At 38.7% G+C, this 26337-nt stretch overlaps 1 protein-coding gene across 5 annotated transcripts in view; it reads left to right on the forward strand.

Annotated features, from left to right (window-relative positions):
- The window catches only part of DOCK8 (dedicator of cytokinesis 8), an 87852-nt gene extending 61918 nt beyond the window's left edge, over positions 1-25934 (forward strand). For all 5 annotated transcript variants that reach the window (XM_032676164.1, XM_032676166.1, XM_032676165.1 and 2 more), the window contains 20 exons: positions 166-335; positions 1646-1791; positions 2488-2670; positions 3298-3433; positions 4024-4111; positions 5826-5922; positions 7201-7335; positions 9277-9429; positions 10538-10696; positions 11472-11572; positions 12027-12219; positions 16795-16938; positions 17798-17929; positions 18967-19101; positions 19285-19374; positions 19821-20057; positions 20700-20843; positions 21880-21986; positions 22853-23020; positions 23632-25934. In XM_032676164.1, the coding sequence (XP_032532055.1) occupies positions 166-335; positions 1646-1791; positions 2488-2670; positions 3298-3433; positions 4024-4111; positions 5826-5922; positions 7201-7335; positions 9277-9429; positions 10538-10696; positions 11472-11572; positions 12027-12219; positions 16795-16938; positions 17798-17929; positions 18967-19101; positions 19285-19374; positions 19821-20057; positions 20700-20843; positions 21880-21986; positions 22853-23020; positions 23632-23695 (2782 nt within the window). In that variant the 3' untranslated portion in view covers positions 23696-25934. The remainder of the gene's footprint in view (positions 1-165; positions 336-1645; positions 1792-2487; positions 2671-3297; positions 3434-4023; positions 4112-5825; positions 5923-7200; positions 7336-9276; positions 9430-10537; positions 10697-11471; positions 11573-12026; positions 12220-16794; positions 16939-17797; positions 17930-18966; positions 19102-19284; positions 19375-19820; positions 20058-20699; positions 20844-21879; positions 21987-22852; positions 23021-23631) is intronic.
- The last annotated feature ends 403 nt before the right edge of the window (positions 25935-26337 follow it).

Raw genomic sequence — 26337 nt, forward strand, 5'->3', positions numbered from 1 at the left:
TTTTGAAGGAAACATGAATCTCTGATCAGAATGGAAGGGATTATCCAATGAATATTGGTGTATTAATTTGTTTCTTTAATCTCCACTGTTTATTACATCTTTGATTTATAAGTGAGTTGTGCATAATCCATAAATGGAGCTCATGGATGGTTTTTGTGTTAACAGGATTAACAAGGTGCAAAGAAAAGCTGTCAGTGCTATCCTTAGCCTGCTGAGTTCCCATGACCTAGATCCACGTTGCTCCAAAAAAGAGGTGAAGATTAAAATTGCAGCTCTTTACCTCCCTTTGGTTGGTATAATTTTGGATTCACTACCACAACTCCATGATTTTACAAGTAAGACCTTTTTCCCTTTGGATTTTTTAGCTTTTTAGTGCGACTTGTCTAAGCAGTTTATCAAACACAAAAGAGATCACGCTAAGTGCAGATATTCCCTACAGTCTAGTAAAGCTGAATATTTATTTACTTAGAAGTAAACTGGATTTTTACAGACAGGAAAAGCTTTGGTGTCCTCACTTCATGAGTAAATGATAGACCAGAGATGAATCTGTAAGTACTCCTACATATCTCTTGGTGTAAATTTTATGATCTTGCAAATAAAGCCTACAGAGTCTGCATAAAATATTGAGATCTAGGTAGGCTTAACAGACAGTAGGGAAGAAAACAGGAGTGATACTGACATCCTGTTATATCGCAATTAAAGAAATTGGATTGTATTCTTTCTTTTTCTATTGCTCCTTAGTGCTATTAACATGATACAAAAATTAATTAATTAAAGGTATAAACTCTGAAGAATATATTTTTGTCACTGTCCTGAAAATATTTTGTGTTTAGACATCTGAACAAAAAACTTACTAATGTGAAAGTATTATTTAGCACTTTCAGTTTGATAAGGTCAAAGTATTTAGTCTACACTATCTAATTGGATCTCACATCATTCATCAAATCTAAGTATTATCCTCATACCATAGACGAAAAGAGATATTATGAGGAAGCCCAGGTGCACCCATATGGCTAAGTTTTAGAGTGTCCTTCTTTTTGAGTATCTGTTACAAGAGGGTGCTGATCTCATTCTGAACATGCAGGGTCCAACTGGTCACTCAGTTTCACTGAAACACAGGACTTGCAAAACACAAAATGGATGTCAGAGGAGATTTTTACAAAACTTAGGTATAAGTAACTTTATTTGCTGATAGTGATGTCAAGACTAGTAGGGAATAGAAGCAGCTAGACGCTTGAAATTAAACTTTTTCTTTAGTCATCAAGCAATACTGGCTCTGTCACCTCTTAGTACTGACTTACGTACTTTGTTGAGTATCACCAAATCCATGTATGGCTTCTATGTTTATTCTTTTCTTGGAACTGAGTGGTTCCAAGTCTTACAAAGCACTGGCTTAGCTTTGAATTTCAGAGACAACCTCACATTTGCTACCACCTTTTATTTATTTGAATAATTTGGCAGTCTTTGCAGATAGCTGCAATCTGTCTTGCTAATGCTGTGCCTCTTTTACGGGTTGGTACATCAGCCAAACACTCTCAGGGATGGAGGTACTAATTGTTTTGTTAGGTTACAGACCAATGGAAAACTGTGACGTGAGCAGCAACTGGATTGCTCCTGAAGTTCCAATGGGATATTTGAAATCTAGTTTCAGATATCCGCAGTGGAAAGGGACGCACAGGAAGCCCAGAAGAGGAACAAGAGTCTGCAGGTGCAATCAACCAAAATGTGGCCCTTGCCATTGCAGGGAATCAGTTCAACATCAGGAACTCTGGAATACCTCTGGTGTCCCTGGTATGTCCACTGCTCTACCAGTCTCCTTTCTTGTATCTGTTTTCCTTTCTTTTTTTTCTCCTTTTATCCTTTCTTGTCACTAATAACTACAGTCATGAGAAACTGCTTTTTTTTTTCCTCCAGCCCCAAAGAATCCCTCATATTCCACCTGTCATCTTCTCCTCTTCTCTTCTAGTCATTTAATTACTGCTTTACCACACAAAGTTCTCTTTTTCTCCCACATTTGTTTTGATTTCCACACCCAGCCTAGACTCATTTCCAGATCAGCAAATGAGTGCCACACTGCTTCCCAGTTCCAGCCTCAGCTGAATACATGGATCTAGGACTCAGATCCTTCTTTTTCTCTCTCTATCTCTTTCCTCATTGTTTTTTTAATCTACTGTGCAATTTGACACAACTAGATGGCAGGAGGAAACCAAACAGTTAAAGAATCTTCTTCTACATTATTCCAGGGAAATTAAAATACAAATGTCTAGCAAACAATGCTCTTGTGCCTCTCTCAGTCTTTCAAATGCATTCAACTGCTCCTTTCACTAAGATACATACATTCAAAAAATACAATAATTATAACCTGGAAGAGGTCAAACTTACTGAAGTCCAGTTCTGAGATTTTATTTGACTATCATTTAAATAACATTATTTCACCTGACCTTCTTCTCCTTTTTCTTCTTTCAACTGACATTTATCTGCTTCTAGCCCTACAGACAGAGCGCCACATTAAGTCCTGAAACTACTCGCAATCTTTTGATCTGTTTCCTCTGGATCATGAAGAATGCTGATCAGAATCTAATACAGAAATGGATTGCAGACCTTCCACCCATGCAGTTGAACAGAATTTTAGACCTTCTCTTCATTTGTGTCTCATGCTTTGAGTACAAGGTGAGTGAAACATGGCGTGGTTTTGTGGTCCTGCTTTGGTTCGGGTTTTTTTCCATAAATTCCAGCTGTTTGGGGTAAATTTGTTATCAGCAGTGGTTAGATTAGCACTTTTCTAATCTATACTGCAAATGGACAAATTAATTGAGATAAAATAACTGACGCTAGCCTTCAAGCAAAATACAGCCAAAACCTTCAAGAAGTCCTATGACTTTGGCTTAAGCTGTTTTATTATTTTCCTTTACCTGGGTATTTGAGGGCTATTTTTGGTGGGAAGTATATTGACAGTTCCTGTAAGTAGTGGACAGGACACTAAGGATGACTCTAATTAAGAGCTGGGACTTGATTTCAGGACTCTCTGAGAGGGTCTGTCTGAAACTGATCAAATAACCTTCTCTCTGATTTCTCTCTCTGTAGTACTGAGCTACATCTTTGTGTCTCTTAGCAGTACATATGCTACCTCTTTCCTTATTTGCAACATTTATTAGCCTTTGTATGTTAGTCAGTCATATTCGTTGCTTTCTGCCCTTTCTACAGATCTCTCCTCTTGTGTCTCATTCTGGAGATGTAGTTTGGACTCAGGTCCAAAGATGGAGGCATTGGTAGCGACTGGTTTGACTTTACTTTCAGGGCAAGCAAACCTCAGATAAAGTTAGCACCCAAGCACTCCAGAAGTCCCGAGATGTTAAAGCCCGACTAGAAGAGGCTTTACTGAGAGGTGAAGGAGCCAGAGGAGAAATGATGAAGCGCTGCAGAATACCAGCTGGTACTTCATACCCCTCTTTCCCCGTGTCTTTTGAGAGGAACTCAAATGGTTGTAGACATAAATGAGTTTGTTGGGTTTTATGCACACTACTCATTTTCATCCTTATATTTTTTACCCACAGTCCTTTCTCTTGCAAACCATTGTTGGTTTTGCGTGGATAAAAATGTCTTTAACTTTCAGCTATCCAAGGTGTAGCTAGGACTGAACTCTTTTCATGTGAAGAATATGATCCAAGAAAGAAGTTTTAAGATGTTCTGAAAAATTGTGGTGGTGTCTAATCAAGAGCCAAGAAATGGTGTCAAAATTATCAGTAAGAACAAACTGTTCATAGCAAAAAAGGTTGTTTCATTTAATAAATGGAATAATCTGTGGTTTGATTTTTGAAGACATTAAGCAAGCTAATGTTCTAAAAATCCTCAATGAAATAAGTGATGGGGTCCTGTCTTTTTACTAGAGCCTTGAAGCTGTAAAGTTGAATGGTTTTAATTCTGACAGAATGCTACAGAAATATATCTCCTTCTCTTGCTGAGTTATCAGACTTTAGGTGTTGCTTTTTGCTTTAATCTCACTGACATATGTTGCACTCTTAGGGAATGACAGATCAGCGGGGCTAAATGAAAACCTGCGCTGGAGAAAGGAGCAGACTCAGTGGCGGCAGGCAAATGAGAGGCAAGATAAGTAAGTAATTTAATAAAGACATATTGCTTTTATTAGAGCCAAGCTGTTTGGGGATTTTATGTTTTATTCTTTCTCTTAGGATATTTTATTACAAAATCAGCAGTTTCAATCCTTTCCCTCTTCTGTCAAAGAGGACAAAATAGAAAATGTTAATGTAGCTGTTGCTATAACACAACAAAGAGGTCACAAATACGTGAATGAGAAGTTTATATAGCTATCTATGCATTTTTTTCCTTCTTCTTAACAGTGTGGAAAACACTAGTTAGTGATACAGGTTGTATCAAGTACTCCACAGAGGCTTGGTATGACATTTATTTTGGTGTTGCTGTGGGTTCTTCACTATATACAGTACTGTAGTATATGCTTTGCCACATGAAATCAGCTAAGCTGGGTTTGACATGCTGTGTTAATATCAAGAAGCACTGTTAGCAGGAGTCAGGGAGGATAATGTTTTGGGATTGTAGTAGCGGCTGTAAACTATGTGTCATGTCAGGGAAGATCTATTCAGCATGGTCAATGTGCAAGGCTCCGTGGTTGCTGGAAATGGTTCAAACAGCTATACTGTTCGCTCAATTTGTTCAGTTCTTGCTCATGTTTAGTGATCTCTGGCTTGATTAGAGCACCATCCTTTTGGCAGATCCTTCTGTTCTTTGTTGCTTTGAGTCAGTCATTGTAAATAGTAACCATATTACTACCCTGATTTCCTTTCCTAGCCGTCAGCAGAATTATCTGTTTGTGCCCTAAAGGATGGCTCTACTTTTCTGGTTTTTTTTTTGGGTAAATGAACGTAGCAGAGCTGCTACAGATTTTGAAGTCTCTCAGAAGTGTGATTGTAAGAGCATTGCTCCAACCACAGAAATGCACCTTAGGAAATTTGTCCCAAGTCAGAGATCTCTATTCTCAAGCTATAGGCATCCTCTGGCCAGGCAACATTTTTTGAGCAGTTTAGGAGAAAGTACAAAGCCTCCTCCTCTTTGCGTTTCTGGCATAAAAGAGATGTCTGAAAATGCACTTTTGTTAGGAGCTTCACCTATGCTTAGAATATTCAGCTGCACAGGAGCTATGTTCCAGACATTGTCCTTAAGTCTCAATGAAGAAGGTATTACGCATTGCCTTAACCACCATTTTCTATATCTTTTATACATATTTCAGTTCTCTTTTAAATGGCCTGAGGTACTGCTGTATTGACCCCAGTGGACCTGCTGTCTCAAGAATCAACATTTTAAATTGCCTACATTAAACACTGCTTCTGTGGCACTGAAGCAATTTCCACTTTGTCCTAGTCTGCCATTTTTACTTTTTTTCTTCTGAAATTGTCAGAGCAGTTACCCTTATTCCATTTCGGGTTTTTGTGTCCTGCTACAGGCAATTATTTCTGAATACTACAGGTATTCAGAAATTACAGTGCAGTTTATTGAACAATTGAACGTGATATTGCGTAGCCATTACCCAGAGGACAATTAAGGAAGCAAAAGGATCTATTTGAGCTATCTAGAGGCCTAGTTTTGGATGTCCCCGTTGAGACTTTCCTTCTACAATATCAGCTATCCTCAGCTGACTCTATAGTTTTGAAGAAACACTGTTGAACACTATTGTCATTGTTTGCTCTTACAGGATCATTCAGAATGGTATCATTTCTATTTTGGCTTTGTTTAAACAGCTATCTGTCTGCAGGGTACTGTCTGCATGCTTAAATTAGGACATCTTTTTGCAGGACCAAAGCTGAGCTAGATCAAGAAGCCCTGATCAGTGGAAACCTGGCAACTGAAGCTAACCTGATCATTCTCGATATGCAAGAGAACATCATCCAGGTGAGAAACGGCAGAGCTGGCTTGGTACCAGTCCCTGCTCCCTCAGAAGGCAGTGGAAGCAAGATTCATTTCTTCTTTTGTTTCTTAGACAATGCAAAATATTTTAATTCAAGAACTTCTGTAAACTTGTATAGTGTTGCAGAGAAAAAAAAAGAAGATAAGAAAAATATGAATAAGAATGAATCCAAAGATTAAATTGCTACCTGTCTTATGCTGTCGCTACAAGGCCTTTCTGCTATAGGTATTGCACTACTGTGAATAAAAGGGAAATCTACCACCTTGTCTTCAGCAGATGTTTTTGAAAGCCTTTTCCACTGTCTTACTATGATCCTGGAGTTTGGAGAGGATGAGAGAAGAAAAACCTTCATTTATGCTAGGAATGTAGCTGAAGATATTAGAAATCTAGAACTGTAGTGCTGGATGGCCTTTGGTCGTACTCACATGTATGATCCTAGACATAAGGATTTAAGAGACAAAAGGATTTAACCTTGAATGCTCTGTGCAGGAAAGTATCTCCAACCTACCTGGAGTCCTGAAAAGAGATGTGCCCTCCTAAAGCAATGTAATGTGCAGAACGTATTTAACAGCTAGGAGTCAGATGCAGTAAAATTTTGCAGGTCCTTTGACCACATTGAAAAGAGATAGTTGACTCTGCTTAGGTATAACATCCCAGTTTAGGAGAGACAATCCAAATTCATGGATATGGGAATACTACTGTGGGACCCACACACGTAGATAGCAAGGAGAAAACTTGGTGCTTGAAAACATATTAGTAGAAGAACATTTAGCTACTAGACTGTTGTTGTACTGGGCATTGTTTTCACATGACTCCTAGTCTACCCAGTATTTGGGTTGTGGGTTGGATCAGAACATACCAGTATGCCTATTAGCCTAGATGCCCAGGAAATCAGAGCATGAGGAGGCAAGGGCAAGGATGGTGCTTGCCTATCACAGGATCAGTTCCTAATACAAGGTACATGAAAGATTGGGCAAAATGTGAACAGAGCTTCAAGAATCACTGCAGAAACTGGCTGAGCTTAAAAATGCATTGGAGGGGCTGCAGAAATTGGGAAAAGTTTGGGACATTTTCTGCTCTGTCTTCCTGATCACTACAGAATTGTTTTGAAATTCCTCTGAAGCAGATGTTAACAAGTGAAAAAACTGCAAATTCTAAACTCCTGGATGTCTCATGGACTTGAAAGCAGAACTTCAGCTCCTATATTCTAGTTCCTTGCTGAACTATCTCATACAGTTATTGTTTTTCTCCTCCATATGTAGGCAAGCTTTGCGGTAGAGTGCAGAGATAATCTTTTGGGAGGAGTTTTGAAGGTCCTGGTAAATTCTCTTGGCTTCGATCAGAGCACCACTTACCTGACTCATTGTTTTGCTACACTCAGAGCACTCATTGCCAAGGTATGCTCCTGACATATTTTTGTTTTCTTGCTTCCAATCAAATTATTAGAGCAGCATTTCTAGAGCAGAGCTGTGTGCACTTACTACTTTTCTTTGGCATTCATTAAATATATTTTGCATGTGTAAATACAAATTACTGTCTATAGGGTTGTTACGGGATTTCTACAGCTATTGCAAGGTTATTTCACTGAGCACACGATGGAATAACTGAGTCAGAATAATCTTGTGAGTTTAGCAGTCTGCTATCAAATATAAAGATTTACTAATAGAAAGATAAAAGACTCCACCCATTTTATTTCAAATGCATTCTGATTTTAATTAGGAATCTTAATGCCAGGGTTTGCACAATTTCCATAAAGTCAAATTTAAGTTATTATATCATCAGGACTTGTTTCCAACCAGTTGAGCAGCAGAGAAATCAAAGATCATGAGAGATCTGGGGCATCATACTAGGTTTCTACTTCTAAGATATGTTTCAAAATTCTAAGTAGATTCTAAGATGTTGACAGATTCCATCTTTGTTCTACCTGAAAACTAGGCCAAATACTACTCTCCCTTTTATTTCTCTATCACCAATTTACAAAACCTCCAAAACACAACAACCACCAAAACCAAAAGATCAAAAGAGAAAAAAAAAAACAAAACCAAAACAAAATAAAAAAAACCCATGAACTTAAAAATGTATATGGGGATAGAAATTGACCCAGTGTTTCATAATGTAGGTCAAAATGGGTTGAGTGCTTCATGAAGATTCTAAAATCTTTTTAAGATTCATTCTCCGACAAAGAAAAGCAATTCCGCAAAGGAAGAATCCATGAAACGTTGATTTTCCTCTAAACTATTCTGAAATGCAAATAAGAAACAGGATACTCCTGTCCAATTAATGCCTGTCTGCTCTCAAGTGCAGATTGGGTGACAAAGTCTAATTGGTAGATTGGGTAAATATCTGAGTAGTTATGAAACTAATAATTATGTTTTCATTGTACTTTATCTTTAAAAGCTAACTTCCAATTACAGTAATGAATTTTGTGAAGCAATCATTATTCTCATTGAAATAGATCTTCTAGTTAAGCTGACTCAGTTCTGTATTTTCTGAAGCAATCATTGTAATTATTTCTATTACTTCTATTACACTGTAGGCATATAGATGTTATTTTACAAATAAAAATGGTAAAACCCTGTGCCACTGGGCTTGTAATATAAATTAGACATAAAACAGTGAGATAATGGACTGAAAAAAATTGAGAACTGGAAAATGGGTCTGCAAATTAGACCCATATAATAATATCTTGTGTTCACTCATCCACCTTTATCAGTCCTATGTGTGTGTGTATGGTACTGGTGCATTTGTGCTTCTATGGTGAGAGTTTCTTAGGACAGACATCTTGCCCCCTGAGCTTATTGTCTGCTGTGTGCATTGTGAAGACGCTGTAAAGGAGGCTCTTGTGTGAAAGCTGGGCAGTGGAAGTTTTGTGGCACACTGTAGGTGGAAGAACATGCTGGAGGCCTGGGGAAGGGTAGGGCGTTGGTGTAAAAAGCTAGTAATTGCTCCATATGCTTAAGGAAGTATTTACATGTTTCATCAACCATTATGTATTCTGAAAATAGCAACTCTACATGCTTCTAAGAATTTTACAATATTTGATGTTTTTGAAAGTGCCTGGGGCCATCCCACTCTGAGAAATGTTGTCATTCTGTCTCTTTCTCTCTTTTTCAAAACACGAAGGCTATTTCCAAACCCTTCTTTTCTGTAGAAAAGCTTAAAAATCGAACTTATAGCATCACAGGAATCAGAAGTCCAAATTTAAAAAAAAATATATAAAATGTTGGTTTTGAAAAATTTAGTCTTTTGCTGAATCCCGTGATTTTTGTGCACTAAGCTAATGATGTTTTAATGCTAGAAATGAGAGTAATGAATGTTTTCTTCTCTATCTCCCTTAGTTTGGAGATTTGCTGTTTGAAGAGGAGGTTGAACAGTGTGCCGACCTGTGTCAAAGAGTTCTCCATCACTGCAGCAGCAGCATAGATATTACACGGACTCAAGCCTGTGCCACTCTCTATCTCCTTATGAGATACAGTTTCAGCTCTACCAGTGTAAGATTTTTACAAAGCAGTATGTTTTGTGACACCTTTTTGTGATCAATTGAAACAGAGACTGCAGTTGCCATAGCAAATAGAATGCATCTGCAGACAATCACGTGGCCTGCTGTTTCACACATTTGAGCCAGGAGAATTGCTAGAAGTGTAGGGGGAAAGTAGTTTTAATTATTTTTCATTGCCTTGTTTAGGAAAATGTGACTTTTTCCTGCAACATCCGTAAATGCAACTTCAAACGGAATGGCATTAGGCCTCTGACAGCAAAGCCTATACAATGCTTAAGCAATACTCTTCATTCTCTCACTTTTTTCTTCACTTCTGTGTCACAACTACTCAGTCTAGTTCTATTCTAATGCAATTACAATCTCAGTAGTACTGTATACTTGTATTAATGGGAATTCTTCACCAAGTCCTTGGTCTTTGGATGGGAGTCTGATTTTTGCCACACATATGAAATAAAAATGTGTACATTATGCATGTAGGTTCATAATGTTCTAGCATGAAAGTACATGCATTAGCATTTTGGACAGCATCTGATCTCACACAATCTAAACTGTTAACAATCTTTAACAGTTGTGAAAGTAACAGCTCTACTAGTTGTTACTTTAAAGGCCTTGGATATGTAGGCCTTGGATATTTCTTCTTTGCAGAAGAAAAATGTACTGTGGAGACACTGTGATTAGCAAGGTGTAATGCATCACCGATTGAAGCCCTCTGAGACCTTTTGCTTCTCAGACTTGTTTCCAGAATGTTTTCCCAGTCATGCTTCCTCTTCTTCTCCTCTGGGGGTGATCTGATCGTCACACCCACTGGCCTGTGCAGAGAGGGGAAGGGGTGCTTCTGACTTCCCTTTGTCTCAAGCAAGCATGTGTATTCCAAAGAACACTCTAGTCCCAAAGAACAGACATGTCAGAATTAGGAAACTTTGGCTTAAATGAGTAAAGCAGGACTGGATTTGAAGTACCACAGGCCACTTGTATGAGTGGCGAGTTTAATACACTCAATGTGGGCAGGACAAAGTGGGTTTGTTTTAAACAGGAGACAGAGATATGCATGATGCCGTGCAGCCATCATTCTTTCATGTTGTTGTTTTGTCTTCTGAAAGAATTTTGCAAGAGTGAAGATGCAGGTGACCATGTCACTAGCTTCTCTGGTTGGAAAATCACCTGAATTTAATGAGGAATTCCTTCGACGGTCCTTACGAACCATCCTAGCCTATGCAGAGGAAGATGTGGATATGCAGGCAACTCCATTTCCCATCCAGGTAAAATCTTCTTTAACACGTATGTCTTCTATCAGGAGCTTTCACATAGGAGTGTGCTTGAAGCAAGGTCTAGATTTTGGTCTATCAAAGCAACAAAAATAAGGATGCACTGGTTATTGCATGAGTTTGCACAACAATAAGCAGGGAAGAAGTGGATGACTTAATTCCTTAGTATAAACTCTTAAGAATGTCCTATGAAATCACATTACAGGAGAATCATCTCTCAGTTTTGAGTACAGCTTTCTTCTGGACCCCAGTAGGAACTGCAAGAATATCCCAAGGTGGAATTCGATTCATTATGTTTTCAGACAAGTACCATGGAAACTTCTCTCTCTTTGCCAACTCGTAAGGTGTCAGCAATAATGAAAAACATTTCAAACAATTGTCAGATGATTTGCTAAAATTCTTACAGTAACTCAGCTTGTGCTGAAGACTTACAAAAACATCTGGTTTATTATCAGATCAAAGATCAACTAAAGCTGAACTCCATTAGCACATAGGTTTGATTTTTTTTCATTCAGAAATAAATAGATCAAAGGATTTCAACTCATTTTGATTAATAAAAATATGTGTGTGAGATTTGCTTTGTCAGCAGTCTTTGCTCCATTGAATATAGCTGAAAAAAAAAACATCTTGCAGCAATTCAGCATCCTGACATTCCCTTGGGTAAAAGAGACTTAAAGAGAGGAACATGAGCTGGTGCATATGCTGTTATTTTTCCAGAAGGAAAAAATGAACCCCTGAGAAATGCACATTGATCTTTATATTACTGCAGGTAGAGGAGCTACTGTGTAATCTGAACAGCATCCTATCAGATACGGTGAAAATGAGGGAATTTCAGGAAGACCCAGAGATGCTGATGGACCTCATGTACAGGTGAATCTGTTTAGAATTGCAACTGAGGGAATTCTGCAGTGAGGTGAGCACAAGAACTGTGCATTTTAGGGACATGCTGTGGACAAACCCTCTAGCTGTTCTGGATTTGTACGTTCCCTCTTTAGCATGGCTGATCTGTCACAGTGAGCCCAGGCTGCAGCAGTGAGCACAATTGCAGTGGAGCCACTGGGAGGTCGGCATATATTTGAGCAAGGATGGAGTCAGGGACTGGTAAACACTGAAGAGTGTTAGGTGCAACAGTTTTACTATCCTCATGGGCCCTGGGTATCCTGCCTACCACTGCCTAACCATTTCTTTTGCATCGTGTTTAGTGAATTATACAGAATAAAGACAGAGATGGCTTCCTCCATTTCACCCAGGTGAAGAATTATGAGGGTATTTCTGTTATTTGAGGAGTGATTGTTCACAGCTCCTTTCTGCCCTCTGTTGTTAGAATTGCAAAAGGATACCAGACATCACCAGACTTGAGGCTGACTTGGCTGCAGAACATGGCAGAGAAGCACACCAAGAGGAAGTGCTACACAGAAGCAGCCATGTGCTTGGTCCATGCTGCAGCACTGGTGGCAGAGTACCTGAGCATGCTTGAGGATCGAAACTATCTCCCAGTGGGCAGTGTCAGCTTTCAGGTAAAAAGCTTTGACCATATAAGGCTGGGATGATGTGTTCTGATGTGTGTATTCCTTCTTGTGTTAAGTAAAGTAGAAATGCATGTATGAGGGGGAAAAGTTACAATGGCAGTGTAGCAACACTACTCTTGGTAGGTTATTCCAATGATTTATGCTGATAAAGCCTAGTCCTTTAATATCTAGCTGCTTCTAACTTCTATCTCCAGCATTTCAATACTGTAATTTCTGACTTGCTAAGTAGAGCCCCTCTATTTTCACATGCCTTTTCTTAGGGCTGTTACTTGTCAAACGTGACAGATGCATCTTTCAAACTCCTTTCTTATAATCTGGGTAATTGGAGCTACTCAGTTCTTTTAGGCATATTCTCCAATCTTTGATGGTCCTCAAATTACTAACCAGCCCTTTTTGATTGATGAATAACACAATCACTGTAGTCTATACACAGTACATTGAACTCCAATAAAAATGTCCCATGAATTCTTTCAGTGTGAGAAGTAGCTCTCAGATTATCTCTCCAAAGACTCCACTGGTTCTTTTGGGGTTGTTGAGCTCTTTACTAAGTAATACATTGGTCTTTTCCAGACAGTTTTCTTGTGTTTTGTTTCTCACCTTACTCTTCTACATCACATAGATGAAAACATAACTCTTGATTGTTAAAGTTAGACATTTTGAAATGTCTACTTTTTTATCAAGTTATGCAATTTTTGTTACTCTTAACTGAACTGTCTTCATATGCAAATTCAATGATTTTACTACTTTTTTTTAACATACTATTAAAAATAGGAATAGTCAAACCCTTAATACATTCCCATGTGTTAATAATTCCTCCTTTATCATTATTTGCTAAGACGAGTGGAGACCTTTGTTAATTTATAGAGAGTGTTGGCTGCAATGATTATAAATCATTTCAACTAATTAGTGGAAATATTTTGCAGAATGAGCTTAGATGTTGTATGGATATCTATTATTATCTTTATAAGATTATAATCTCTTTTTTTAGGAAGTATCAGGTTTCTGTAGTCTAGTGTTGATTCAGACTAACTACAATCCCTTTAATGTTTTCTTTAGTAATTTTGTATCAGTATTTCCACCATTTTGTCCTGGTGTAGTCTGGTAAACCTACCACTATCTGCTGCATCTTGTACACTTTTAACAAAATGTGACCCCAAAGGGTATTTCCTCTTCTGGAACTTCTCCAGTTTTCTGAAACATGGCAAGTCTGTATTCATTGCTTGACTACCCTTTTGCTGAGCTCTTTTGAACAGTTAAAGAGCACATTTTATTGTCAAGGTGATTTTGAAATGGCTAATTCTAAGGTTGGTGCATTCATCATCCCTTGATATAACTGTACCACCTGGGGTTTTTTCCCTTCAAAATAGTAAATGTGAACATGATTGAACCACTTTGCATTTTGCATTTAGTTTGTTGGGCATTAGTATTTGCAATTTCTCCTTAGCAATCAGGTGATGGACTAGTGTTATTCTTGATTTTCTTCAATATCAGAATATCTGTTTGTAATCTTTTTATTGGCTAAACTTCCGGCCATAGATTTATACTTCTGCCATTTTGCATCCCTTATCAGTTTTGTATATCTTCTAACTTCCATTCATTACTTCTATTTACTTCTTTTCTCTCTGCTTGTTACATACTATCATTATGTAGATATAAGTAAACTCTGCATTCCCTTCCCAATGTCATTTTGCTCCCAGGCTGCCTTGAGTACTTGTAAACTCAACACATTTGACCAGAATGCAATTCCTCCCTCCATTGCTCCTCAACTATGCAGATTGCTATGAATGGATATGTTTTCATTTATTTTAGCAATCTGAAGTCTATTCTACAAGGCACTAGGAAAGCAAAAATGTAGGAGTTTGATAGCAGCAAATCAATCTCTCTCATCAAAATCCTTGTGTAAATACATATTTGCCAATGGAACGGTTGCCTCATAGGAGAGAGGTAGTAAAATGCCTTAATGACCAGAACCTGATTGCACAAGTCTTCATCTGACAGCATAATTTTGAATTTCAGTTTGCTCAATAACAATAATTAACTATAATAACACTTTGCATTTCTACATAGGCTTTCAAGAAAAGAGCTCCCATTCTTTACAAACAGGTTTGTGTTTTGTAGCACCTGTGAAGTTCTTACTCAGGTGACCTTGTTAAAAGAGAGAAAGACCACGCAGATTGCCTTGGCTTTACCCAGACTTACAGATCTCTGCCCTAGACTCTTTCTGTGATCATTTCTTCATTTGGCTCAGATATGAACTTAATTAATATCAGTGATATATATTTACTTGTGGAATTGAGGATGATAATAATGTGTACAAAAATATTATTCTGGATGAGCAGAAGTGTTATCTCCTCTTTACAGATGAGTAAAATAAGGCAGCAAAGGATCAAATCAGTTGACCTAGGTCTTCTGCAGTGAGTCTGTTAGCATTCAGAAAACTGATTATCACTAGACTAACACTTTTCCTTTTGTGCCAGACAAAACTATCCCTCAAAATCAGAATGGAGTCACTTTCAGTGAAATTCCCTTTGAGCTTAATTCATGTTTACGCTAAATCCCCTTTGCAAGTGATAAAGCAAAATTAGTGAGAGTATGAATTGCATATGGAATGATTTTAAAGTCATTTTATATTACCACAGATAAGTACTTAGTGTGTGTGTGTCTACCTGATGAGACAGAGCTAATTAGTCATGGCTCAGCAGTAGCTTAATTGGACTTTGCTGTTTTGGGGATCTAGGTTGCAGGTTACCATGGCCACATTTAACATGGTGATATGGGCTGGGGATCACAGGGGTTTTTGAGTTTACATAAGTGGTTCTTTTTCTTAAAGAAAACTAGGCTTGTGAAGTCCAAAATAATTGCTGATGAAGTACATGGCAATTTATATATTGCCTTTACTATATAAGGGACATATAAAATTCTTCAATATGAAAGGTAGATCAAGGCTATAGTTGGTGAGGCATGCCCACTTTGCAAAAGATCACACAAGCACTAGGAGTACATCATGAAGGCTCTCTCCTGCTAGAGTGCCCGGACTGTAAAATACCTGACATTAGTTAAAGGTGAATAAGGGATAATTGGTGTCTGTGACTTTCTTGTTACTTTCATAAATAAATCATTTCTCTGGACTCTTTTCCATTTGCTACAAAGGGGGGGGGGGGGAAGGCCACCAGGATCACATGAAAATGGTCACTGTTAAAGAAAGGAAAGCCAGAAATTGATCTGCAGCACAGATTGCGAGTTGCCATAGGTATGGGAGGCTAAGTCTGGTTGAAGCCACTATCTTCAATGAGACTGGTAGGTAAAAAGTGGCATAGGTGTGCTACATGTGCTGCAGTTTTCCCTCTGGCCAAAATTCAGACATATTCTTAACTCCAGTGAATATTTTCCTGAGGTTTATGCTCACCCTTCCAGTGGAGCTGACAGGATGTGCAGATTAGGCACTGTGATGGCAGCATGGTTGGAGTAAATTTCACCCATGGAGAAATAAATACATCCACAAAACCCAAGGGGGAAGTCCAATGTTTCTAGTGATGTGTGGTGCCAATTCTTTATCTGAATCTGATCAATAGTAACAGCCCTCAGTGTCTCTGCCATTTTATAAAGATGTCTTTAAGGACTTAGCTAGCTAGCCAGCTGGCATCCATCTTGCACTCAGACAGATTGTCATTGCCAGTTTCTGCTGAAGTGAGACACTATGACACTAATATAACTCCTTTTAATTAATAGCAAATCGAACCTTAGCATTTCTGCTGCTGTTGAAAGTTACATATGCCAGTCCCATACTGTATGCACACATATTTTGGTGTTAATGTACATGTACTTCTATGTATTATAAAATTTTTAATGTGGATGCTACCTAGTGTCATTTATTCAAAGGAATCCTGAAGAACAATAGGCATGTTATTTCATGGTTTAGAATCCTGAAACAGTGACTGACACTGTGTACTTCATTTAGTTCTATTTAAATGCATGATAACTTTAACAAGAAATTCTGCAGGATCAAAGTGTAATATGGCAGAGGATGAAACAAGAAGCAGCATTCAGTTATTGGGGATTTTAGAGCAATACTGTCTGTGTCCTACTTCTCCTTTGCTTGCAAAAGTCTAATCAAAACTTGAAAACTCAAGTCAAGCAGTAAAGTTCAAGCAGGTGGCAGGAGGTCCAGAGTGCAGCTTGGAATTTCCCACCTCCAGGTGCCAGCAGCAGGAAGGGCACATTGGTTGTGACCGCAGAGGCATTGGAGATTGACCTCACTGTAGCTCCATGGAAATCAACCCACCAGAGGAGAGCCAGTTTGAGATCCACAGGAGCCTGCCTTTTAAACCTTAGACAAGAAAGAAAATTCATGATTCTTGTAGCAAAACTCATGATCCGCCATTTATGGAGATTTATGATGTTATATTCACTTCTAAAAGGAATTTAAATGTGTGTCCCCCGACTGCACTTGTATAACCTCATTCTTCTTCCTATCATGTAAATATGTTGAAACTGTTTCTGCCTTGATCTTTATGATATACTGTTGATATAGGTTTCTGATTTCTGTGCTCTGTTGTATTTTAGAACATTTCAACCAATGTGCTGGAGGAATCTGCTGTTTCAGATGATGTTTTGTCTCCAGATGAAGATGGCATATGTTCTGGAAGGTATTTCTCAGAAAGCGGACTGGTAGGGCTGCTGGAACAAGCTGCAGAGCTCTTCAGCACGGTGAGTGAGGGCCAAAATCACCAGGAGGGGATAGTGGACTACTTGGGCCACATCCATATTTTCTTGTGCATGAGGAAACAAAGTCTTACTGCTAAACCAAGTGCTACAGATCTGCCACACTCCAAATAACAAGAGGCCACATCTTATAGCCATCCCAGTCCTGCTTCAGTCAGATCAATGAAGCTAGGCTTTTCAGGTAGCCTAGTTTAGCCATATATCTACCTCTACTGTGCATACTACAGGCAGCATCAAGAGAAAGTGATTGTCTCAGGCATGAACGAAGCTTTTTGGTTAATATTTTCATGGGATAGTACATTTAAGAAAAAGTCTTGCTTAAACTGTAATTTTTACAAAGCATGTGAGAGTTACTCCTATGTTTTTGCACAGCATACAACCACCAGTCTCATAGTTTCCACTTACCATGTAAAGAGTCACGATATTGATACTGAAGTAGCTCATCACTTTAACACTGTGCTAAAGAAGATGTGTGATTTAGCACCTCTAAAGATATCAGTTGGGCTCCTTTTGTCCAGACACAGCTCTGGTTGTCCTGCATTTCTAACTCTTCTAATCCTGAAGCAGAAACCATGTGCCTTACACAGGAGTTTAGGCTTGAGAGCCCAACAGATCAGAAATCCCAAATACATCCATATTGTTGTTTGCTATTCAAAACTACCCATTTACTATTACTAGTTTTTAGAAAGCTAAAACAAGCAACATAGCAGATTAACAGATGAGTCCCATAAGTTCTCTTTTCAGCCAAGGCATTAATGGAGATGTAATTTCTTTTCAGAGTGCATGGGGACTAATTTCTTTTCTTCTTTTCTTTTTTTCTTTTTTTTTTTTATTTTCTCCCAAGGGAGGGTTGTATGAAACTGTGAATGAGGTGTACAAAATCGTCATTCCCATACTGGAGGCACATCGAGACTTCAGGAAGCTTACCTTGACTCACAGCAAGCTACAGAAGGCCTTTGACAGCATAATTAATAAGGTACCTGTGAGGCAAAGCACTGCTAGCAAGACACATTGCTGGGTCACGCTGTTTGTTTAAGACTGGTGTTAATAAAACTGTGAACACTTGTGTATTGGGTTTGTGTGGCCAGCTTTTGGTAGTGGAGGGGGAGGGTTACGGGGATGGCTTGTATTAAAAGCTGCTAGAAGCTTTCCCCGTGTCCAGCAAAGCCAGTGCCAGCTGGCTCCATGATGAACCTGCTGGTGGCCAAGGCCGAGCCCATCAGAGAAGGTAGTAGCACCTCTGTGACAGTATAATTAAGAAGGGAAAACAAGTTATTGAAGAGATGTAATTGCACTCAGAGGAGAAAGCAGTGAAAATATGTGAGAGGAGCAACTGTGCAGACACTAAGGTCAGAGGAGATGGAAAAGGGAGGAGATGCTCCAGGCACTGGAGCTGATATTCCCCTGCAGCCCATGGTGAAGACCGTGGTGAGGCAGTCCCCCTTCAGTCCGTGAAGGTCAGTGGGAGAGCAGAGATCCACCTGCAGCCCATGCAGGACCCCACGTGGGAGCAGGTGGATGCCTGAAAGAGGATGTGATGCTGTGGGAAACCCACACTGGAGCAGGCTCCTGGCAGGGACCTGCACGCCCATGGAGAGAGGAGCCCATGCTGGAGCAAGTTTCCTTGTAGGACTTGTGACTATGTCAAGGACTCACTCAAGAGCTGGCTGTGCCTGAAGGACTGCACCCCCTGGAAAGTGACCCATGTTGGCGCAGTCATGTAGAGAACCATGGGAAGTCATGTAGCCCATTGGAAGGACGAGCGCTGGAGAAGTTTGTGGAGAACTGTCTCCCATGGGAGAGACAGCACAGTGCCATGATGTAATGGTTTGTGATCTCTGTGCTTCTAATCCATCTGCACTGTTGATATATAAAAGTGGCTTTGAAATGCGGAAAATGTAGGACTAGTGGGTTTTCTTATACATCAATTGGGAAAAAAATGGCATCCAAATACTACGATGTTCACATAAAAAAAAATCAGTTGTAAACTTCCTCTTTCTTTTTAATTATTAGGGTCAAAAACGAATGTTTGGAACTTACTTCCGTGTTGGTTTCTATGGATCCAAATTTGGGGACTTGGATGAACAGGAATTTGTTTATAAGGAGCCTGCAATTACCAAGCTTCCTGAGATTTCTCACAGATTAGAGGTAAAGATAAAAACATTATGTTAAGATGGTCTCAAATGTTATGTTATACTTTCCAATGAACCCACACACTCCCAATAGTATTATTGCTATATAAAAAACCAGTAACTAACTGATTTGTATCATAAGATACAATAAAAACATTCTAAATAAAAACATTTTGGGATAATTCTGTTCCCTTTCCAGGGATTTTATGGCCAGTGTTTTGGGGAGGATGCTGTGGAAGTGATTAAGGACTCTGCTCCTGTCGACAGAAGAAAGCTGGATCCCAATAAGGTAGGGAAAGTACTACTAAGAGTGTTGAGTGCTTTGTCACAGAAGAGAAAGGAAGAGAGGGGGCCCCCCTTGCAACTTTTATGCTTAAACATTAAGGCACCAAAAAAACAAAACAAAACAAAACAAAAAAAACACCTGACTATATCTCTGTGCCCAGGAGTGTTAAAGCCTCTGTGACAGGCTTTGTTTGGTAGCTTATCAGAGAGTATGAAAATTAGAAGATCTGATCTCTGGTCTCTGCTCTGGTCCTGATTCAGGTTAAGCTGTACCCTCCTAGATGCAAGTTTCATCAACTCTGAATAAGAGAAGGATCCCTGAAGGATTTGCAGCTCTGTGCTCTTCCAGACCATCCTTAGCCAATGCAAACTACAGGATATTTCACGTGCCATTCCTTTTACACTCCTTGAGCTGTAAAGTAGTGTAATGGTTCTTCCCTCTTTTCATAGGCATACATACAAATTACTTTTGTGGAGCCATATTTTGATGAGTACGAAATGAAGGACAGAGTTACCTATTTTGAGAAGAACTTCAACATCTGTCGGTTCATGTACACTACGCCTTTCACCAAGGATGGGCGACCCCGAGGAGAGCTTAGTGAGCAATACAAGAGGAACACCATCCTAACCACAATGCATGCTTTCCCCTACATCAAAACTAGAATCAATGTCATTGAAAGAGAAGAGGTAATTGGGTTTTGAAGACAAGATCTAATTTCTCAGGGGCTGAATGAGTCTCTGGACTCATTAATTTGAAAGGAAGACTTTCAAATTCTATGCTTGGCAGAAAAAAGAACAATGCTGAATTTCTCAGATGTTGCTCTCATAAACAGGAATGTTACAGAAAGGTAGAAAAATGCAAAGTAGATACTTACTATGGAGAAGAAAGGATAGTAATTGTACATTCTTCTTCTGGCCTCCTAGTTGTAATGCTACGTTGGGGGACAAGTGGAGTTCTGTTTATAGCTGATAAAGTAGAATTAGCTAGAAGTACAGTCAGAGAACTAGATTGGGATCAGAGCTGGTTTAGAGATAGGAAGCTTTATGCTGTAGAAAGGGCAATTTCAGACATGAAGTCAGCAGAATAATAATGAATTTATGCAAACAGGGAGTCTGATTCACACCCTATTATTGCAAATGATAAGATGGGAAAGAGCTTTGGATCAGATGCAGTATCTTCCAAGATGACATTTAGATCGAACAGTCTTCCTGGGTTTTGCAACTATTGCTTTTGACATGGAAGAATGATAGTGATATTGTCAGATTTAGAACAAGTCAACTGCATGTATGATTAAGGTAATGAAGCATCTTTTCTTCCATTTCCATTAGTTTGTTTTAACCCCAATTGAAGTTGCCATTGAAGATATGCGTAAAAAAACACAGGAACTAACTGCAGCCACCAACCAAGAACCACCAGATGCCAAAATGCTCCAGATGGTTTTGCAGGGCTCAGTTGGAGCCACTGTAAACCAGGTAAGGGACCCAAATAAGCCAGATGAAGAGCTTCTGCGTACTTCTCTCATTGTTTCTTTTTTGCTGTTATCTCTTGCACTGGAAGAAGTACATCTAGTCAGATAAGTTTAGTCACAATGTGCATTTAAACTTCAGCCCTTGATATTTAGTCGTTGTATATTGTTCATTCGGTATGCTTTTGGTGAAAGTGCTCGTGGAAACGCCGCCTTGACTGTAGGTGCAGATGCTCACAGAAGCCTTGTGAATGCAACCAAGTATTTTCCATTTCTAACACGCTAGCCATCTCAGCCATTTTGTTCACTCCAGATATATCCTTGGGCAATGGGAATAATAGTAACAATTCTGCTGTGGGACCACTGCAAACTCAGTTTTACAGAAATTAAGTCAATAAATGAAGTCAAAACCTGAGTGCCCAAAAAGAAAGCTGAGATGCTATAACTATAACATAAATATACATGCTAACAAAAAACCCCAGGCAATTAAAATTTTTTTAATGAAAGCATGGAGACATAACTGAGCAAAAACTTAGTATTATGCACAGTTTCACAAAGCTTGGTTTCTTTGCTAAAATCCTAAATACTCTCAATTTCTCCAGATTCTTCATCAACCAAAGTGTCTAGTCTGAAATAACACGTTCCTATAAGCTTTGGAAAGAGTGGTCCTTTTTTGTGCTGGGCTTATTTAACTCCCTTGAGATCTTGTAATACCACACATAGGAGCTGTGTTTCTCTAACCTAACCGAGTTTATCAGTATCCCAGCTCTTCTCTGTTGAGCAGGATTTGTCTGTTCCCTTTGTTGTGGGGCTGGAGGAGAAATAAAAACAGGAGAGGATAAGATATGATGGGCAAAAACTCTGCTTGCAAAAGGAAATATCGGGGGTAAGGGAGCAAAAACCTGTCTGTTACGGTAACTGTGCATGTTTTTTTTTTTTCTTTCATAATCCCAATCGTGAAATAACAAACAGCTTGAACAACGTGTGGTCTGTTTTCAGTCTAAGCAAGTGTTTTAAACATTTTCCTGTGTTATTCCTATAAGGGACCGCTAGAGGTAGCACAAGTGTTCCTGGCCGAAATTCCAGCAGACCCCAAACTTTATCGACATCACAACAAGCTGAGGTTGTGTTTCAAAGAGTTTATAATGAGGTCAGTAAAACAAAATTGAAATGCTGAATTGCATCAATAAAGTCAATAATAGCAATAATTCAACGATAATATAACTAGTTATTAATTATACAAGTTAGCATCATGAATCCTGGCATCTCACACTTTAGACACTTGAGCCAGACTTGTTATCTCTGCTTCGTGTCAAATGCTTAGGTAGGCATTGCATCCCAAATGGGAGAAAATTTTAACACTTCGAACAAATAATGTATAAATTAAGATGTTCCATTTGGTTTATCTTTTGATATTTTTACAGAAATCAAGCATTTCAGACTACAGCCTTGATTTTACTTTCAATGAAGTGACATTTAGAAGATATAAAGAAAGGTGTTCATAAGAAAACATTTGACCCTATCTGTCAAACACAGTGGTAGTGGCAGACATATATGTCCTTTGCTTCAGATATGCTGGTAAATCTTAACAAGCATACTCTTATACCAAAGTACTCCTCTCCTTAGTCCAAACAAAGCATAATTGCTGAAGCATAAGCTTGAGTTAAATAATGAGTCTTATGCAACAGATACAGCTTCTGCTTTCTGCTGTTGTCACTGCATTTGTTTATGATAAGTAGGCAGCTAGCTCAGTATTCTGCAGTCATTATATTTGTTTTTACTAGGTCCATCATGCTTTTCTGATGTTTAAAAAATATAATCTCAATTTGTGTACTTGGAAAAGACAGAGGTTTCTTATTAATTCATTATCACTTTGGTCTTGACAAGTTATCAGAGGAGTGCCTAGATCAAAAGACCTGTATCCTTGTCTGTTCAAAATACCTAATACAAAGTGAATAAGTTTAACAGAAGTAGAGATGATACATGACATTCCTTTTTGATTTTTCTTTTGCCTAGGTGTGGTGAAGCAGTGGAGAAAAATAAGCAGCTTATTACTGCTGACCAGCGGGAATATCATCAAGAGCTCAAAAGGAACTACATGAAGTTGAAGGAGAATCTTAGGCCCATGATTGAGAGGAAGATTCCAGAGCTGTACAAACCTGTAGTGAAAGTCCATAGCACAAGGTACAATTAGGGCAGGGTTATCTGTTGTGGGTATACAAAAATATGCTATTTTTTGCAAGGAAGAAAGGGAGTTTCACTATCTGCTAAAACCAGGCCATAATATACACTGCGAACTCCATTCCTGATTAAAGAAATCTGCTGACTTCCATTGGAGCTGATTGTAGTGTTAACTGTGTTTCTCATGCTGCTCATTCCTGGTGTAGAGGATTTATGTAATTTTAATGCATCATTAGATAAGACTTCCTCCTTACCCTAACGAAAAGATATTGGAAACATTTTGTGATTTCTTCTACATTTAAAGCTAGAAGTAGATAGAACAGGTATGGCACCGTGTGGTGTTAGTTAGCATGAACTAAGAATGATCCTTTCATTTCAAGAAAACATAGATCTTTTTAGTCACATAACTGAGACAGAATAGTCTTATGTTCTTATGAATATATGCTGCTCCACAAAGCCACTGTGCCCAGTGTGGGGTGAGAGGAGAAGAAGGAATGACAACTCTGACCTGCCAGCACATAACATGTTTCAGCTGAAGATTTGTCAGCTGCTCCTTTTCACAAGGCAGGTATTTCTTGGACTATTTTTCATCTGTCAACTTTATTTCATTGCAGGGAATCTTTTCGTAACCACAGTTTTAGGAAATACGATGCCCAGACTTCTTCACAAAGCACCTAAGAACCAGCTGCTTTAGCCAAGGAAGAGCTTCATGCTGCAAGCCAGAAGTGATGGAGTATTTTATTCCACATCTATGAAATCAGAAAACTCTCACAGGACAGCATGTGCACTTTCTGGGCAGCATGCAGAAAAGCATTTACACAAGATCACTGAATGAAAACTAGGGGATAATTCCTAATCAAGCACAAAGCATGAGGGCTTGGAACAAAGGGGATGCTTTTTAGATACTTTTGTATATACTGTAAAATAATCACTTACTGCAGAAGGGGTGGACAAGTCATCACTAACTAACAGACGTAGAACTTGGCATGGTTTGGTTGAGGTGAATCCAAATAACATGTCTAAAGAATGACAAGTTGTATGTGTTTGTGGTCCTTTTCCAAGGCAGCATTTATCCATGTGCTTTTGGCAATGCTGCACATGCTGCAAGTTAATCACATGCCTAAATGTTGTCTTAATGAGGATAAACATGGTCCCCTGCCCTGTGTTTGCTGAGTTGACACTTCAGGAAAGAATAATTTCCTCAGTCAGTTTCTGTCACCAGTTTCTATCATGATCCTTAACTGCAGGGAGTTCTGCACAAGTTTTCTCAACCAAAGCTTGAAAAGCAAGAAGTAGTACTAAATAATTCTTATAGATCTTCTAAATTGTTCTCTAAGTATACGGACTATACAGTTGGGTTTCCTAATAATCTGTGACATATTTAGCAGAGAAGCTAACATATAATAGTTTAAAAAGAAGATGCTAAGCTATGAGTGATTGTTTTATTATACAATGCTTTTATGTAGATAGCCTTATCCAAAATTAGCTACAGGAGCTCACAGTGGGGATTTCCTGCAAAGCGCTTAGCTCAGGCTTTACTGCAGCCTAAGAGAAATTAGCACATAATTTATAATACCTAATAGTTAGTATTTTCTGAGCCATAAGCAAACATTTTGCTAAATAACCTTTAGAGCGCTTCTCTGAAGTATGAAAATGTTGTTACAGTTTTGCAGATGAGGATGCTGAGAGAGATTAGAACTCATTTAGTGAGGCCATGACAGAGCCACAATTTGTATTGTGACTATGCTTACCACATAATATTTGTATTTTGAAACCAAGTTCCATAAAAGCATCCCTCAATATTACTTCCTCCCATCCATTTTTTCAGTGTTTTGGAAATTATAATTTAATGCTGATTAGAAACCAATTCCATTTGCCCAAACACAGAATTTAATGTTAAATTTAATGGTGGAATTTTTTCCTTTATATTTCATTTTAGAAAATGACAGTGAATTTTCTGTGAGCTGATGCCATGTGTTTCTAAAGGCAAGGCCTATTTGCTCTGAAAGTGTAAGGGAGATTGAGGCTGTTGATTTTAGGGGAAACATTTTGACTTTTTACAGTCACCTGCAGCCTTGGCATTTGGTAATAGGAATATTCCAAGCACTTCATTGACATTTGTGTCAGATTTTGAATGTGCTATGTAGAAGATTCACAAGGATGATCAAAAAAGATGAGACGTGGAAATAGGCAAAATAAACCGTACTTACATGGCACTTGGAGTGTAAGAAAAGAATTTTCCTCCTTATTAACAATAGTATTGTTAAATGCACTAATCAGGAATAAGTACTCTCTGATTTTGAAGTGAACACATCCAAAGTACATAAGCAAATGGTATAAAAAGCTCAGAGCAAAGGATGCCTCCATGGCAGAGTGGCTTCTCTATATTCAAGTTGGTTTGAAACAGCTTTAAATTAAAAAGTTTACTAATTTCCCAAAGTTTTGAAGCTGTGAGATGTCTGCCTATCAGAACCTAGCCCTTCATCTATCACTTTTAACAGCCAGTTGAGGAGAAAGGTCAGAATACTGTAATCTATCAACCCTATATTGCAACCTCATTGTTTACAAGATGCGTTTACTTTACAGCCTAATTAACAGAAACCTCAAGTAAAGAAAATGCCTTGCTGGTGTACAATATACTAGGTAAAAGTAATGAAGTGTTTCCACAAAGTGAAATAACACTCAAGATAGTATGAATACTGAAGCACTCTTCACTCACATTTTACAAGCTGAGCACCCCTCAGTCAGTTGGCCAGTCTTGCTCTCAGTTTGTATTTCATGTTGTCCCTTCTACAAATGGAACATGGCTTGTACATTTCTTTCAAAAGCTGAATTATGTCAAATGTAAATTTTCTACCTTATGATACTCATTTTGCAATAAAGTGACTGTTACACAGGATATTCAGAAGTTCCTTTGTGTTGCACCTTATACCTCAACAGAACACAGCTAGAAAGAAAATTTCAGTAGGAACAATCTTTTCTTGTAGAAGCACCATTTTGCAAAAAATACAAAAATCTGGGCAGAGAACGTGTTGGTCAGTCTTTAGGATAAATTGTGTCTATTGCAGCAATGACAGGTAACAAGTTGCTTCCTAACTGTTTTTTCATTCAGTGTTCATGAAAAATGTCAGTGGGACACTCAGTGATAGGAGAGCCCTCCTTTCTTCTTCTGGTCTGTAGCTGTAGAGCAGAGACATTCCTGATTCCTGAATCCAGTGTCTGGGTGATTCAAGACTAGGTAGAGTTTTGTCCACACTAGGTCCAGGGCTAAACTGCTGAGGCTGTCTTAGGGAACCAGCAGGTGAGGCACAGAATTACAC

The sequence above is a fragment of the Chiroxiphia lanceolata genome, chromosome Z (assembly GCF_009829145.1).
Source record: "Chiroxiphia lanceolata isolate bChiLan1 chromosome Z, bChiLan1.pri, whole genome shotgun sequence".
Taxonomy (NCBI): domain Eukaryota; kingdom Metazoa; phylum Chordata; class Aves; order Passeriformes; family Pipridae; genus Chiroxiphia; species Chiroxiphia lanceolata.